The sequence below is a fragment of the Zerene cesonia genome, chromosome 7, assembly GCF_012273895.1.
Source record: "Zerene cesonia ecotype Mississippi chromosome 7, Zerene_cesonia_1.1, whole genome shotgun sequence".
Classification (NCBI taxonomy): domain Eukaryota; kingdom Metazoa; phylum Arthropoda; class Insecta; order Lepidoptera; family Pieridae; genus Zerene; species Zerene cesonia.
Window position 1 is genome coordinate 3,171,507 of NC_052108.1, and position 15,574 is coordinate 3,187,080.

General features: G+C 31.1%; 3 protein-coding genes across 3 annotated transcripts; 1 reads left to right on the forward strand and 2 right to left on the reverse strand.

Annotated features, from left to right (window-relative positions):
- Positions 1–51: 51 nt before the first annotated feature.
- On the forward strand, positions 52–3,764 carry LOC119840845. Its single transcript, XM_038367618.1, has 6 exons — positions 52–282; positions 356–1,336; positions 1,464–1,643; positions 2,101–2,278; positions 2,967–3,167; positions 3,612–3,764. Exons 1-5 carry the CDS (start codon positions 112–114, stop codon positions 3,119–3,121), a joined length of 1,665 nt encoding a protein of 554 aa, XP_038223546.1. The 5' UTR covers positions 52–111; the 3' UTR covers positions 3,122–3,167; positions 3,612–3,764.
- Positions 3,765–4,534: 770 nt separating this feature from the next.
- Positions 4,535–6,838, reverse strand: LOC119828204. Its single transcript, XM_038350305.1, has 5 exons — positions 6,764–6,838; positions 6,472–6,664; positions 5,717–5,795; positions 5,160–5,361; positions 4,535–4,702 (listed from the first exon to the last, which is right to left on the reverse strand). Exons 1-5 carry the CDS (start codon positions 6,836–6,838, stop codon positions 4,535–4,537), a joined length of 717 nt encoding a protein of 238 aa, XP_038206233.1.
- Positions 6,839–7,294: 456 nt separating this feature from the next.
- On the reverse strand, positions 7,295–11,945 carry LOC119828322 (MAPK regulated corepressor interacting protein 2). The gene is made up of 5 exons (XM_038350444.1): positions 11,802–11,945; positions 11,623–11,707; positions 11,349–11,458; positions 10,721–10,777; positions 7,295–9,562 (listed from the first exon to the last, which is right to left on the reverse strand). The coding sequence occupies exons 1-5, from the start codon at positions 11,851–11,853 to the stop codon at positions 9,417–9,419; spliced, it is 450 nt and encodes a 149-aa protein (XP_038206372.1). The 5' UTR covers positions 11,854–11,945; the 3' UTR covers positions 7,295–9,416.
- Positions 11,946–15,574: the final 3,629 nt, after the last annotated feature.

Consider the following 15,574-nt stretch of genomic DNA (forward strand, 5'->3'; position numbering starts at 1 on the left):
TTAGGATTTTCTAGGGTTTCTCTTAGCCTGGCTTTAATATCTAACCATTCCTTCACATCAGTAGAACTCGAGTTGCCTTTGTACAAAGAGCTAGTTGTACAAGTAATAAGTATGCAGAAAATAAGTGTACTATTCAATGATTCTTTAGATAAAGAATTGATTGATTTTAGTGTTTCACCAGCATCCGATCTACTCGAATATGCTAGTAGTAAAGTCACAAAACTACTCAGCAATATTTGTTGTTTGCTTGCAGTAATCATATCATTCATAATGGGATTTGAGGTAATATATAATATATATTTGGTATTCTTTATAGTATATTGTGACTTTATTCAAATGTTTTTTTTCTTTCCAGTACGATAAAATATACAAAAAAGCCAAAATCAAAGTTAGTGAAAAGGAAATTTTACGTATTATAGTTGTTGTTGTTTTGTTTATGCTGTTACCTATTGTTTTAGTGTGTATAGTGTTAAGTTTAGTGTATAAAAGTCTGTGTGCAGTAATTATTAAGAGTAGAGACAAAAACTTTGTTAAGTTTCTCGATAGTTTTGATGTATTTTGGTGCTTGGAGGACAATGCGAACAGTAATATTATTGAAGTGTTAGGTATAATTCAGGCTGATTGTCCATATGCACTGGTGGATAAAATAAGAGAAAAGTTGGAGGATGTCATATCAAATAAATCGGTTGAAAAAATATTTTATAGAAGGCAAGAACAATTCGGTTTTTATTACTGGCGCAAGAATGATGACGTCAACATCAACCAATACGTAAAGTTGCTAAACGTAACGAACAAAAATAGCCTAAATCCTGACGATCTAGAAAGTCTCATGAGTGAATTGACTAAGAAATCATTGCCGTATAATGGCGAAGGTCTTTTTGAAATCTTAATCACCGATATTGAGTTAAATGATGAAGGCGATCTTTTAGATAGTTACGCAATCATATTTAGAATACATCATTCAGTGGGCGATGGTATTGCCTTGATAGAGTTTCTGTGTGAAATTCTAGCAGATGATACCAGTCAAACAGTCCAACTGTTTAAAGCACCTGAAGTTTGTAATCTATTTGATCAGAATATGGTAAAAGACATAGCAGAGTTAACCAAAACAATAAGTGAAATGATACTGTGCGCTGTGGAGGGTGTTATAAGGAAACCCGATATAAATTCGTTACATGGACCGACGTTAGAGGGTAAAAAGATATTTAAATGGATTGATTCGAATGATAATTTACTTCAAATGATAAAGCATATAAAAGAAAAACAAGATGACTTAAACTTTTCAGATATATTAGCGACTGCTTTGTCGAATGGATTACGAAAATATTTTTCTCAGGTGAAATGTAGTTATAAATAATACCTTTCATAATAACCAAATGGCATACTCATTTTTTTTCCTAAATAACCACGTTTTTTTTAAACTACATGTAAATCTGATATAAATTAATACACTGTTTTCACAGACTATGTTGTACATACCAGAGCATGTCGCAGTAATTATCCCAATTAGATTGAGTACAAATGAGGACACGCTAATTTTGGAAAACAATTTCACTGTCAGCATTCTGGACTTACCGCTCAATAATGATTTGAGGTCTATAAGCACTTGCTGTAATCGACTACGAAGAAGTCTAGATCCTATGGTACATTTTTTTAAATTATCTGCATAATTCTTTTATTAATATATTTATCATATTTCATACTCAAACATTTATTTATTCAATTTAACTTTTTATAGGACCACTTTTGTAATAATAGTTTAAACATTTACTACTGGTGCGAAATAGTTCCTACAGGGATGACCTGGCAAGAAAGTCTGAAGTTGCTCTTTTAAAATAATGTAGATTTTACATTTTAATTCTACATATGTAATATGTACATAGCAATGATGCCTTTTCATAATTATTTTAAGATATTTTTTCGCCTGTATTTTATTTGTTTTTGTACGCAATAAAGAATTTTCATTTCACTTCATTTCATTTCAATGATGTCTTAGAAAAAGAAAATAGTCTTCTGTTCTGTCCTTTGCTTCTCGTTAGATAAAGATTTAAATAAAGAGATGAACGTGTATTGTATGTAAAAATCTCGTTTTACTTTCAGACGAACCACTACTTGTTAAAATTGTGCAACGTTTTCCCGAATTATATTCTGGAGCAGGTTTTTAACAGCGATCAAGCGACGATGGTTTTTAGCAACATACCGGGACCCAAGCGTTTGAGCATTTGTGGTTGTGTAGTGAAATCTTTGGTATTCTTTGTACCAAATAAGGGCACTACAGGTTGGTTAATGTGGATGATATGACATATTACTTGTATGGTATGAAAGTAAACGTCAAGCGATTTGGGTCAATGATCAGTTAGGTTATCATTTTGAGCGATTTTGGCCACTGTGGCCACAGACAGATTAGTATGCACAGAAAAAAAACTATTGCGCCATGATTTACAACAGTTTTTTGTAATTATCTATTCTCACATAGATTAACTTTCCACGCGACTAAAAAAGATCTCGGCGGCAATATGTACTTCATAAAACTGCATCAAATTTAATAAAATACAAGACAATCTTATCAAGTCTAGTCTAATCTTGGAAGTAGCATGACTTGTATTTTCCAAATACACATTTTTTATTCTTTACTTTATACAAGTAAAAAAAAATGCTTCATCTGTCTACACTAATATAAACAGGAAATGTTTGTAACGTTTTCACAAATTCTGCTGTAAAAATTCTTACACCATTAGCAAGCCAACTTTTCTAAGTGACATAGGCTATATTTGTATCTGCCAACTACCCAATCGCCACGAGCGAAGTCGGGGCGAACAGCTAGTATTAGATATTATTATTCTAAATCGGTGAAATTTCAAGTTTAATTGTCACCAAAAAGTATCTAATTTACTAAACAAGCGTTGAATCGTGATGTTTCACTTACCAAACGGCAAGTTTCACACATTCACATTTATTGATTGTAGGTGTGGGTGTCACTGCTTTATGCTATGGCGGCGTGTTGAGGTTTGCAGTAATGGCCGATTCAGCTCTTCTATCTAGGCCTGAGGATCTATCGAATATTCTAGACGGAATGGTTGAGGAAATCAAGCGATTGTATGCAGAGAACGTAGCAGTGTAACTTAAAATTGTGGTGTGGCCGCTCTGCATTGATTTCTCAGTAAAAGGTACCTACGGTTTATTTAATGGTTTATGTCTTGTTGAACTATGCGTAATGCTGAGTAATGAATATAGTTTAAAACTTAAAAGCATGATCTAATGATAGAATCAACTAAATTGTCGTATTTGCTTTAATATACAGTATAACATATACGTAAGGAATTTATGTAATCTTTGAGAACGTAATCAGGATAATAAGATACGCATATGTATTTATTGTACTGTCATCGATGCTTGATAAGGGTACAGACTTTACATTAAGTCTGTATGCTTTGAAGTCAAAACCGAGTGTAAAGGAGTCGGTTACGTATAACATACTGCTAGCTAATAAAAGCGCCTTATAAGCTTTGTTGTTATTGAAATAAACTGGTTTAAGAATGGAAGTCTATGCCACGAATATTATCATTCTTTTATACTAATCTTTTGTACTTGTATGTTTAATTTATTTCCAGATATGGAGAAAATCAGTATAAAGCATTTGCCAACCAGACAACTATATTTTAAAGTGCACAATAATTCTCCGCAGGTAAAAGATTAAGAATAAGAATACAATGAATATCTTCACAATAAAATTATTTAATGAATAAAATAACTAATGAGTAAGTAATATGAGTTATTATTTAAAAATTGTGTTTTCTTGCACATTATCTTTGAATAGCGATTTCAGTTGAATATTTTCTAAAAATAACAGATTGCATTTCCTGACCTACAAAAAACAGAGATGCATGTGAGTTTTAGAAGTAAGCGTTTATTTAATGTAACCTTGATACAGTTAACACGTGAGCTTAGAACCGAGGGGTCCTGGGTTCGATTCCCGGTGGGGACGCAAAAATAAAAAATGTCTCGGTCTGGCAGGATACAGAAGGCTGATCACCTACTTGTCCATAAAGAAAATTGATTAGTGAAACAGATGTATATCATCTGCCCTCTGGACTACACTTTTTAAAGTAATCAGTAATATTATAAATGTGAAAATAACCGTTTGTCTGTCTCGTCTTCACGCTTAAACCACGGAACCGATTAAGATGAAGATTAGTACAGAGATAGCTTGAGACCAGAGAAAACACCTATGAGTTTTATCTGGTCTTTTTCGTCTATACGAACCCACAGGAACAGTCTTACAAACTGTCACGTTTATATTATAATCGTCGGATAGAATATGAAGCAGTAAAATTTTGTACATAGGTACCTATTCAATCTCACACTTGCATAATACAGTAGACCTGTCATATAGTTATTGACTTGTCACAGTTCAACTTGAAGAGTTACGTACTAGTACTACCTACTGTATCATGAAAAAACGTCTTTTTGCGTCTTACGTACTAAGTAAGTTACACATTATATGAGAAATGGGTAGGTATATACGATTGAAATCCTAATCCACCAATACCTCTTCAAGAAGCAACGAAGCAGATGTGTCCTCCTCACCAGCTATGAGATTTAGCAATTGGTCGTCAATTTCCAGTCGAGCGCGTTCTGCAGTTGTTACTACATCTTGTATGCGCTGTTTCAATTGGTCTATGCGCTCTTCGTACCAAAGTTTCTGTCACAGAAAAAATTATTGGAGAACGCTTTGTATGATGTTTGATAAGGACACATCATTATTAGTATACTAGTGGTCCGCCAGGGCATTGCCCATGGTACATATATAGCCTAAAGCCTTCCTCAAATGGGTTATCTAAAACTGAAAGAAATTTTCAAAACGGACCAGTAGTTCCCGAGATTAGTGCGTTCGAACAAACAAACTAACAAACTCTTCAGCTTTATTATATTATAGTATATTATAGAGAAACTAATTTGTCAGTTGGTCGGGTAGCAATTCAAATATTAAAGTTGAAAAGGCAGGTTTTAATTTATGGGTAGTCATTTATTAAGTCCTAGCTAAAGTAATTGAAATTGTAACTTCCAGTCACTTCTGTAAAAACCGCATATATAATGAAGTTAAATTCACTCTTACACTGTACATACTCCTGATTTACACCTATAATTCTTTTACAAACCTGTACAAATTTCTTCTTCCGTAAAGCCATATACCTCTCGCCCACGGCTAGTAAGGCTTTGTTCGCATCAACAAGCCTCGCGTGATTCCTTTTCATCCTCTGTCGAAGTCTAGAAATTTCCACGTCGCGAGAATTCACTAATTTACAGCGCTCGTCGTAATCACGCAGTAGGGACTCGTAGCGGGCTGACAGTTCTTCGTATCTATGTTTTTAAACTATAAACCTAGGGCTGATAGTCTAAAAAATACATGCCTACAAGTTCCGCCATGTTACGAGAACGATTAGTAATAATTATTTTAATTTTACTATTATAAAACGTTTGGGTCTCTTAATAAATACGAGGCTAAAAGTTTAATCATGTACCTATAGATAATTTTAGTTGATAGAAAGTTCACTTATGCTCTATTGTACCGGATTAACAATGTCAGAAATTATTCAAAGCATAGACTATAAGCTACAATCAAATTCAAACTAACATAGAACTTTATTCATCCAATTCCGATTTAGTAGATTTAATATATTTTTAATGCAAAAAAAGGTAATGTTAAATTGCTCACTGGTACTGAAGACATACAATACTTATAGCTGACCAAGATTCTGGCAAATTTACTGGGCTCTTTGAGGATTGCGAGTTTGCTGAAATAAATATTTGTTTCTGATCGTTATATCAATTGATTGGAAATGAAAGCTATTTTGAGAAATAAGAATAAAGTAGTAAATATGGACAGGTACTGCAGTAGATATCCTACTAATATTATAAATGCGAACGTTTGTAAGGATGTGTGTGTTTGTTGCTCTTTCACGCAAAAACTACTGAACCGGTTGCAATGAAATATGGTACGTAGATAGCTGGATACCTGGAATAACATAGGCTTTTTATCCCGACATTCCTACGGGATACGGATTTACGCGGGTGAAACCGCGGAGTGCAGCTAGTAGCATTTAACTGTTAAAAAATTTGATACGAACGACTAGAAAAAATAAATTAGATCAACCTAAAAGCAATAAAATATATATTTAGACATTAATTAGTGCGACGTAAATTCTAAATGTATTTTATTACACAGACTATTTTCTAGAGCATTTAAATTAAAGTTAGTTTTCTGCCCGAGGTTTCTCCCGCGCATTCAACAGAAAACAAACAATCCAGTGTTGTTCCTGTATCGTTCCGATACTGTGGGTTTTTCAGTATAAAAACTATGCTAAGCCCTTTCTCGGGTCGGATCTGTAGTTAATGAGATAAGTGCATTCCAGCAAACAAACCCTTCAGCTTTTAAATTAAAAAAGTATAGATCTATTTTGACACAGTTACCTGTTTCTGAGGGCTTAGAACTATTATCTTGGGAAATTTGAGAATCACTAGTTTTAATATGCACATGGGAGTGTTTGGATTTGCATCGTAACAATTGATCCTCGTAACTGCGGGTCTTTTTCAGACTCTTCTCCAAGCAGTGTAATATGTGTCTCGCGTTTTCCAAACCATTTAGGAAGTTCTTCTGAGTTACCTGTGGCTGTTTTAGTAAATGATATACACTTATATCAACCTAATAAAACCAACAGTATAGTTTATTTAAGGAGGTGCAAGCCTCACTCTTACTTCTTACCAATTCCTTGTTGACTTCATAGCATTTAAAGTTTTCAGGCGCGAATAGTTTTTGCGTATATGAATTAGGAAACATGTTTTCTATATGCCTGATGCAATTTTGTATGCAATAAGCTAAAATGACGTACTTATACTATAATCTTAGCTCTTCAGGTTCCTTAGGTAGTAATGACAGTAACGTAATGTAACTTGAAATTCTGACGTAAGAATTTCATAATTTTCTCTGTGGTTTCTATTAACAAAAAGCAGTACTTAAACATGCTAAAGTTCGAAAATTTTTATACGGCCTTTGATAACTTTTTAGCCAGTATACGGAATTAAATAAAATGCTTTCTACAATCGACCCTATATACTGTTATTTTTTTACTTATGAGTATACAATATTATAATACAGACAATCGGTTCATTAAATTTGTTACTAACGAATTTATGAAAGCCATTATTTGAACTAAGCTCTACATTTTAAACATAATGTTCTATATAGAATTACGTACGAAAAAAACATCCTTAATTCTAAATAAAAATACTGTGATTTGTCAATAATTGTTTATTCAACTACAACAAAAGACATAACGTTTATAACTAAATCAGTCTAAAAATATTCTACATTCTCACTACATTTCATATAAATCATCTAAAAAGGATAAAAACTACAGTGCTTCCTTTGCACAAATAATATCGCCTTGATATATCCTGTCTATCTTTATTTAAAGATTTCACAATAAAACAATATAATATTATTTATGAGAATTCATAAACGAAAAGAACACTGTGATTATAAAAAAAAATTATCTATAAATGTCTATGGTGATCGCAGAGAAAAATAAATAAACCGTGAACTTGTATTAATAGAAATAATTTCAAATGATCTCTACAGCTATAAATAACCATAGACTAATGCGACGAGTACACCAATATTCCTAAGATTTGTAAACCAATTTAAATATGGAAGACATTTTTGCTCCAAGCGTGGGCATAGCAAATGTAACAATGATTTTCAACAGCAATCTTAACAACATGTGTATAATTTGAATACTGTTCAACAATGAGAAGCATATACCATATCTATATTATAGTGATTTATTTCATGGACGATGTCATACTTATGCAAATGTGTAAATGGAATATATTTTAATATTTGATTCATTGACTAGTAATATAATTGTGATGTGAACAAATCAAAAAATTATAAAATTATAAAAGAATCCATCTATTTGCTCTTTAAAACAGATATAACATTGAATTTCATAAACATACAAAAAATAATGGTTACAAAAATTATGAATAACAAATTTGAAATATAGAATTGAATTAATTTAAACAAATAAAATAGGTTTGTTTATTACATAGTCAATAACATTGTATTTAGTTGAGTCTATTTTAAACATACTTACATTTACAACGATATAACTAGATTAACTGTATTTTTATGAGGAACCATGTTTATACATTTATTGCTGTATTATAAGGCTTTAACAAATTTACTTTTGGTTCAATCAAAGGCTTTTATATTTTATTGCACATGCCCTTAGCAACGTTTTTATAAAAATATATGTAAAATCATACATTTTTACCATTGTAAGCCCAACAAGGTTGCATAAGATTATTAACAGGATGTTTACTTAGTGCTGCCATAAAAAATATGATGTTTTGTTATATTCCATTTAAAACTTTGGTTAATTACCTAAAGCTTAAGCCAGATGACAGATTTAAAAGTTTTATTATTTATTATTGCTTCCTTTAAAGCTCAGGCGTTTGATTTTATTATTATACAAATTTACATGATAATTGAAACAATATAATTTAGGCACGGTAACACTAAATGTTAGTCCTTATTTTTGACATTTACCAAAACAAACTTGTCGGACATGCTAAAAACTGCACAATGATAGATATTTAAAGCGTGAATCTATTGGAATCATGATAATCATGATGTATAAATGGGATGGCATGATAAAATATCTGGCAGAATCACAGCTGCAATTGTCTAAGGAATCATAATTTTAATACTTTTAATACAATACGGTTCAAATTGGATACAGCTTTGTTATCTATTTTCATTCATTGTTTTTATTAGTTGTTTAACTATTTACTAAATTAGAATTTGTTATATTGCGTTACATAACTTATATTAAATGGCTATGAGAAGATAAAACTTACAAATTGTAATAATAGAAATACGATTTTTTCAATGTCTTTGGTATCCAATTTGTAGATCGAGAATGTTTCTACTTACATACATAACAACATAAAATCTTTATAAAAAACGTCACGATAAACAATCTTAAAGAATATTGGTTCAAGCAAACATGGAAACATTATTGAGCTTTGGAAAATTTCGTCTTAAAAGATAAAGGTGTTACCTACTGAGATCCACAATCAAATATAGATTACTAAATTCATAGAACCCGGACAAATATACACGATAAAACTGTTTACAGAACATTTAAAATAAATGCCGTAATTCACACCCTGTACATATTACAATCTATCAATCACTGATATGATAAATTGGCAAATCGTATCAATACTTGAAATTTTACAAAAATATTTGGCATTATATAGGCACACATAAAATTTAGTAAACTATAATTGGTTGTGACTTACACTACCGAAAAATTTCATGTTCCCCGACGATAACTGGTCCGGTTATCTCAAAGAGAGTTGGTGATGTTCTGGAAGAGTCGCTTGCCCCACCACGTTTCAAGGTCGAAGGGTTTGAAGTCATGTAGAACTGGACTTGGTTCATCGTCTTGGTAGTACAAGCTTGTGGGTAGTGTGGGCGATGAGCTTCCAGATCCTGAAAGAATTATATACATACAGACCATGTCTTGTTTTATGTAAAACACTTGTGCATAAACATAAAATATACACATATATATCTATCAATAAAACCGAATCTCCAAATGTGTTTTTAAGCGCAAAATCTGAATGATATAAGTAAATGAGAAGGGCTCAACCAATCCGCAATAAATTTTTGTGTGTTTTTGTAAAGTCATATGGAAGGTATTTATGGAGATAAAACAAGTCTAATGAGTGCAGCGGACCGCTGAACATAAATATAGTTTAAAAAACGAAAAACACGCTTTGATGATAGACTCAACTGAACGGATATTTAAATTCTGTTGTATAGCATACAAGTGCTTTGTAAATAAAAAATTGAAAAGATTGGTAAAATTGATCGCGAGCCGGAATTCGGAGCCGCGCCATTTTTGCATCAATTTAGCAAAGTTAAATTGATGCAAAAATAACATGTGTTCTATCGATATTATATTATTATTGAAATAATTTATATTGGTTGAGATGGTTCTTAATCATCTCAATAGATGGCGTGGGGTGTCCCTTAGACACATGAAAAAAGAGTACAAGATTGTTGAGGCGGGATTAAGGGTGGCAGAGGTTAGGAGTTCCTTTAGTTTGGCAGAATAAGGCGGGTTCTAATCGTCTTGTGATCAAATTTTTTCCTTGAAAATTTCTCATCAACTTAAACAAAATAATAGCCTCACTTATACAGTACTGTATATATAAGAAAAGTATATATGTGAGTTGGTAACATCAAAATTCATTGTGCATTTTGAAGATCAAAGCATATTTATTGACAGACAGCGGAAAGTGAGTTTTATATCTTCCAATGTTACATATACAGCATGTAATTTTGTATGTTGAATACATAGCACAGAAAATGTTGTGGAATTTAATGGCTGGAAACTTTGCACGAGTTTCCAATAGCAATGATGTTTGCACTAACCACTACACCAAGGTTTTTATTTGCATTCATTGACCTCAAATAAAACTTAAATTTGGTAATTTAAATCATATCTTATGAACAAACCCACTATCAAGGAATGTGATGTTATCAATATATCAAAATTTTTCTTCATTGTTGCATAGACTTTTGCAAATCTGTTATTTTATGAGACAGGGATCATAAGATAGTAAATTTAAAAAGTTATCTCACCTATTGTACTTGTAGGTGTTGAAGGTTCACTGTCACCATTTGCCGTTTGCGTCCAAGCTGAAATAGTCAAACAAATCTCTGATTTATTTTAATTAGAAATAAAGACTGTTTCTAAATTAGTACCACTTACATTTTGAGAAAATCTGTCTCAAAATGTTACAGGTTATCTTACAAATGACACAATTTGATCGTAAACTGAATCAGTATGATCCTATGATAAAGTTTTTCCTCTAGTTAAAAAAATGATGTTCAAAGATTCCATTACATACATACATAGATACAGGCCAAGATAATAAAAGAGTGTTAAAAATATATATATACACAGTAACTACCTTTAATACTTATGTTTACTACTTTAGAGTTGGTATGAATAGATAAAACAGTATGTAATATAAACACAATAAGCTACCTTAAAAATCTAACCTCAGTGTGACTTAAATATAAAAAGATTGACACTTTAAATGCATCTAGATAGTTCTTATTGAAAAGCAATAATAACTGATTGTCTGGGTTATGTATGTTTATTTTTACAAAATTGTGGGCCAATACATTAGAAGAATCTTGACCACATATAATTTGTACTTTTTCCCACTGTAGCTACTCTGTTATAATTTGAAAATTGACTTACTTTCACTTATATATTTAATTATTTCCTCGTGTTGCGGTGTTATAACACTGTGCTGTATCCTTTGATGGACTGTCTTTTTACCATTGGAATGAAAAATTGGTTTCGGCATACTGAAATGAATACGAAGCATCCAATTAAACCATATTTTTCTCGCAAAAGAAACTATTCATATTATGTATAAACATGCGTGAACCTTTGAGCGGAGGTTATGTAAAGAACTGTGATGAAATTATTTAAGTTTTAAATTGCATCATATTGAATAAGTGTTACATACTTAATAATTTCTCCATTATCAGCGTCAGAAGACCTTCTATTATGATCTTTTCGGCTGTCTAATCTTTCCAAATTTTGCGAGAGACCTAAAGAAAACAATTATTTTAGATCAATTAAGGACGGCAGGTGGATAGCGGAAACTGGTAAAAATCAATTTTATTTCATGCTCCATAGGGTTACCTCTCCGAGTTTTAGCAACAATCTTGCTAGGTCCCTTAGATACAGTATACATTTTAATTTTCCTACAAATTTTAAATTTTGTTACGAATTTACACTACCCAGTACTATTCCAATACGACCAACTTGATGCGAGTTGTGACAACTGACAACAACAGTCAACAAAAATCAACGTGACAGCTGATAATGCGGATATTATGTTGCTATAATATTAATTTTTAGTAGTAGCGCAGTTAAATTAACATTAAATAACAACAAAATAAAACAGATACAAGACATGAACATAACATTGAGATAAGTATTTAAATTTAAACAATTACTAAATTGTTTTGTTTTTAAAGTAATTTTCATATTTTACTTAAATTTTTATACAAGATTTTAGAACGAATGCATGTTAAATTGGCGGCAAATTCAAACAATATTCATAACAATGGAGACTTATTGGCATAAATCAATCTATGATTCTATCGCCTGTCTATATAAAAATCAATTGCTGTACGACAGGCTCGGTAAAATTCAAAAATGCCTTGGCCGATTTTGATAATTTTTTGCTTTGATGCATTCATCATACTCATTTTTTTTGGCGCTGCGAAGTGCTTGGTCAGGTAGTTTAATATAATATTACTATGCTATTAGTAAATGTAAATTTTAGTATTCTTAAAGGAATCATCCTACTGTATAAATGTGAAGTTTTGTGGTAATATAGTTTTAAATCATATTTATCTATTCACTACCAAGACGTAAGTATCATCTTATTCCGATAAACATACATCCAAAAATTGTTACTAATTCTCGCATTTATAATATTAGTATCTACCTGTTCATAGCAAGATAGTAGGATGTGTAACTCAAATAAGTAATTAAATTTTAATTACTAATCTGTAGTTACCTACAAAAGTTACTATCTATTAAGATGTAAAGTTTAAGTTTAAATTAATGCAAAATTTTAAATAAGTGATACCTGTAAAATCAACTTATCTTGACCATAATATATAAAATGATTAATCATAAGTAAAATTGGGATTTTATTATAAAATTTATTTTATATATGTATTATTTTATTAGACTCAAAAATTATAATTTCCTACGTTCCATTAGATCCATATTCAAAAGTTTAGCTAGCGTGCGTAAATCCGTTAAAAACGTAAACAATTTAAAAAAATGTCCGGTTTGTGGAAGCGTTATGCTGAGCTATTTCCTTCAATTACTTGAACTGACGACAAAATTATTGTGACGTGAATTAATAAGACATGCAATAGTCTCGCAAAAAGTACTTCCTGGCATAACTGGTTTTATAGCCTACTTTTTACCCGATTTGATAAGGATATGTTTTATGGATAGGTATACTATTATTATCTTAAAGTCCTCTTTGTGTAGTGATGAAATATGAAATACACACACAGAAGACAAAAAATGAAACATATCTTAACTTGTATTGTATTTATAATTATTATTCATTGTTTATTTGTGTATTTTTAAGCTAGCGTACATATTTATCAATTTATTTGACGATTGTATCATTAGCCCCGAGGTACTTAGGTATAATAATTAATCACGAGGTAGGTACATAGTATAAAAAAAAGTCGCTTTCCGCCGTCTGTGGGTCGCTTAGATCTTAAAAAAATACGCAATAGATTTTAATGGGGGTTGTTTTAATAAATAAAACTAATTTTACACATAAAAATGTTTTTATATGTACAAACTAACGTGTGGGAACCCGGAGCAAAAGCTAGTAATAAAAAAAATTTACAGATAAATAAATAGAAACAAATATTTATTTGTTTACATTCAGCTATTTCGATACAAATGCAATTGAAATAGCCCCAGCTTACAACCGCAATACGGTCACTTTCGCTATTGTAAGTTAACTTTCACTTAACGACCACTTTAATGCACAATTGCGGATGTATCGAATCTTGACTCATTTTGCACACTCGACTTAGTTTAACTGGCAATTAGCACACATTTTTATGTTAAAATATGCAGCGATAAACAGTCCTATCAATAAAAAGACATTCAAGTTTAAACTAGCTTTTTCTTTCGTTCCATTTAAATGAAATTAAAAAGTAAAAAAAAAAAATTATGTATCTTAGCATCAAATAAACGAAACATCAAATCAATATAACGTCTTGTTGGTAGCATTTTAAACAATATCTTCGAGTTCTATACATATCCTACAGATATAACTACTACGATACGGCAACTATAGTCCCCCAAACGATAAGGTCTATATTTAACATAGTAATGTTAGTAGCATTAAAAATTTTAAATTTATGAAACAATAAAACTCTTGTAAAATTCATATACTGTACATTAATCTATACGTATAATATTCTGTTGTCTGTCTCTATAATAAAATAACGATGAATAAAAATTTGATTATGGTCGTAAATTATAGGTGTCCAAAAGATATTTTCGGTCTTATCTAGCTATAAGACATTTAGAGGATTGATTAGATATGTAATAGCCGTAAAAGTCAGTTTTATATTTGGCTTACATGGTTGAATTTGTGTTCGCAATATAGACTAAAAATTACAAAAGTTCAAATAACGCTATTGTCGTTAGTCCTCCCACAATGCAGCTAACGGGATTATGGCGGCGCCACTTCGAAGTTTGTTAACACTCCGGGAGATGTAAGTACCTTTTGTTTATCTGTATGCAAAATGATACAAATGTTTTGTCAACATGATTGCGAAAAATAGTAGAAATATATTTATTTGAATTCAATGTAATAGACATAACATATTTGGTAATTGATATTTTCGTCGAAATATTTTTATTTCATATTACCATCTAAAATTTTATATTAATCAATACTTAGTATCTTCAGTTCTTGATATTCCTAAATTCACTCAAATTATTTTACTTATAGGTCCATTCATAAATGTGCTATAAAACGATAAAAATTCAAACACCCTAAAATATACATACACTTATTATAACTAAATGCAGTAATAATAAGTTTCTTTCTTAAAACTATACAATATAGGTATGACCCGAAACTTCGTATTCAAATACTATTTCCATTTTTTTGCTCATCTACAATAGGGCACTGGCCTGAAATCAGACATTTATTTATAAATTATGATATTATTGTGTTTTTTAACCATGCTACGACACTATTTCGAAAGTGTGGGTGAAGTGGCTCTATGTGTAATCTTGGAACGGTTTTGGCTACATCAGTATTGACGTCAACCCTTTAGGTTATTCGTGTATATGCCTATTAATAAAATCGAACTTACATTTATTATAGGTACACTACGGAGTAGCTACCTTTTGTTAGTTTTCCGTACAAAGACATTGTTAATTCACATATAACATAACAGTATGATATTTCACTTCTGGATATGCCAGGAAACATAAATCATCTTATTATCTATCTAATAAGTTAATTCGAACATTTCTAATCAAATTAAAATCATTTATTTATTTTTGATAGGAGAAATTATAATTATTTCATTTGGACTGTACTAAAGTTTAAGTTACTGGTCATAATTGGCGACAAAGAGCCAACGACGCATTCCGATTTTGGACTTAACCCAGGGACTCCTCTAAAAAATTATAGTTTAAATGAATAAGAAAGTTAAGTTTAATGTAGGTTGTAAATAAGGTTTAACCTCTTCAAACTACGTATGTGCTAATGGTTTAATTACCTCTCCTTGCAGTGTGTAATTGACGCGGTTAAATTAATTGCCTCAATCATTGTGATTGTACTAAGCTCAGCTGCTACTTTTATGCATAGTCAAACCAGCGAATACTACGACAATAATACAGAT

Bases quoted from the DNA above. Each gene is read 5' to 3' on its own strand.
- LOC119840845 (XM_038367618.1), top strand. From the start codon at position 112: ATGCAGAAAATAAGTGTACTATTCAATGATTCTTTAGATAAAGAATTG. The intron at 1,644-2,100 runs GTACATTTTTTT...TTTTACTTTCAG, and splicing joins GAAGAAGTCTAGATCCTATG to ACGAACCACTACTTGTTAAA. The intron at 2,279-2,966 runs GTTGGTTAATGT...TATTGATTGTAG, and splicing joins ACCAAATAAGGGCACTACAG to GTGTGGGTGTCACTGCTTTA.
- LOC119828204 (XM_038350305.1), bottom strand. From the start codon at position 6,838: ATGTTTCCTAATTCATATACGCAAAAACTATTCGCGCCTGAAAACTTT. The intron at 5,796-6,471 runs GTAACTGTGTCA...TATTTATTTCAG, and splicing joins TTCTAAGCCCTCAGAAACAG to CAAACTCGCAATCCTCAAAG. The intron at 5,362-5,716 runs GTGAGCAATTTA...TTAAAAACATAG, and splicing joins ATTGTATGTCTTCAGTACCA to ATACGAAGAACTGTCAGCCC.
- LOC119828322 (XM_038350444.1), bottom strand. From the start codon at position 11,853: ATGTATACTGTATCTAAGGGACCTAGCAAGATTGTTGCTAAAACTCGG. The intron at 11,708-11,801 runs GTAACCCTATGG...TGTTTTCTTTAG, and splicing joins TGTTGCTAAAACTCGGAGAG to GTCTCTCGCAAAATTTGGAA. The intron at 9,563-10,720 runs GTGAGATAACTT...TAATTCTTTCAG, and splicing joins AACACCTACAAGTACAATAG to GATCTGGAAGCTCATCGCCC.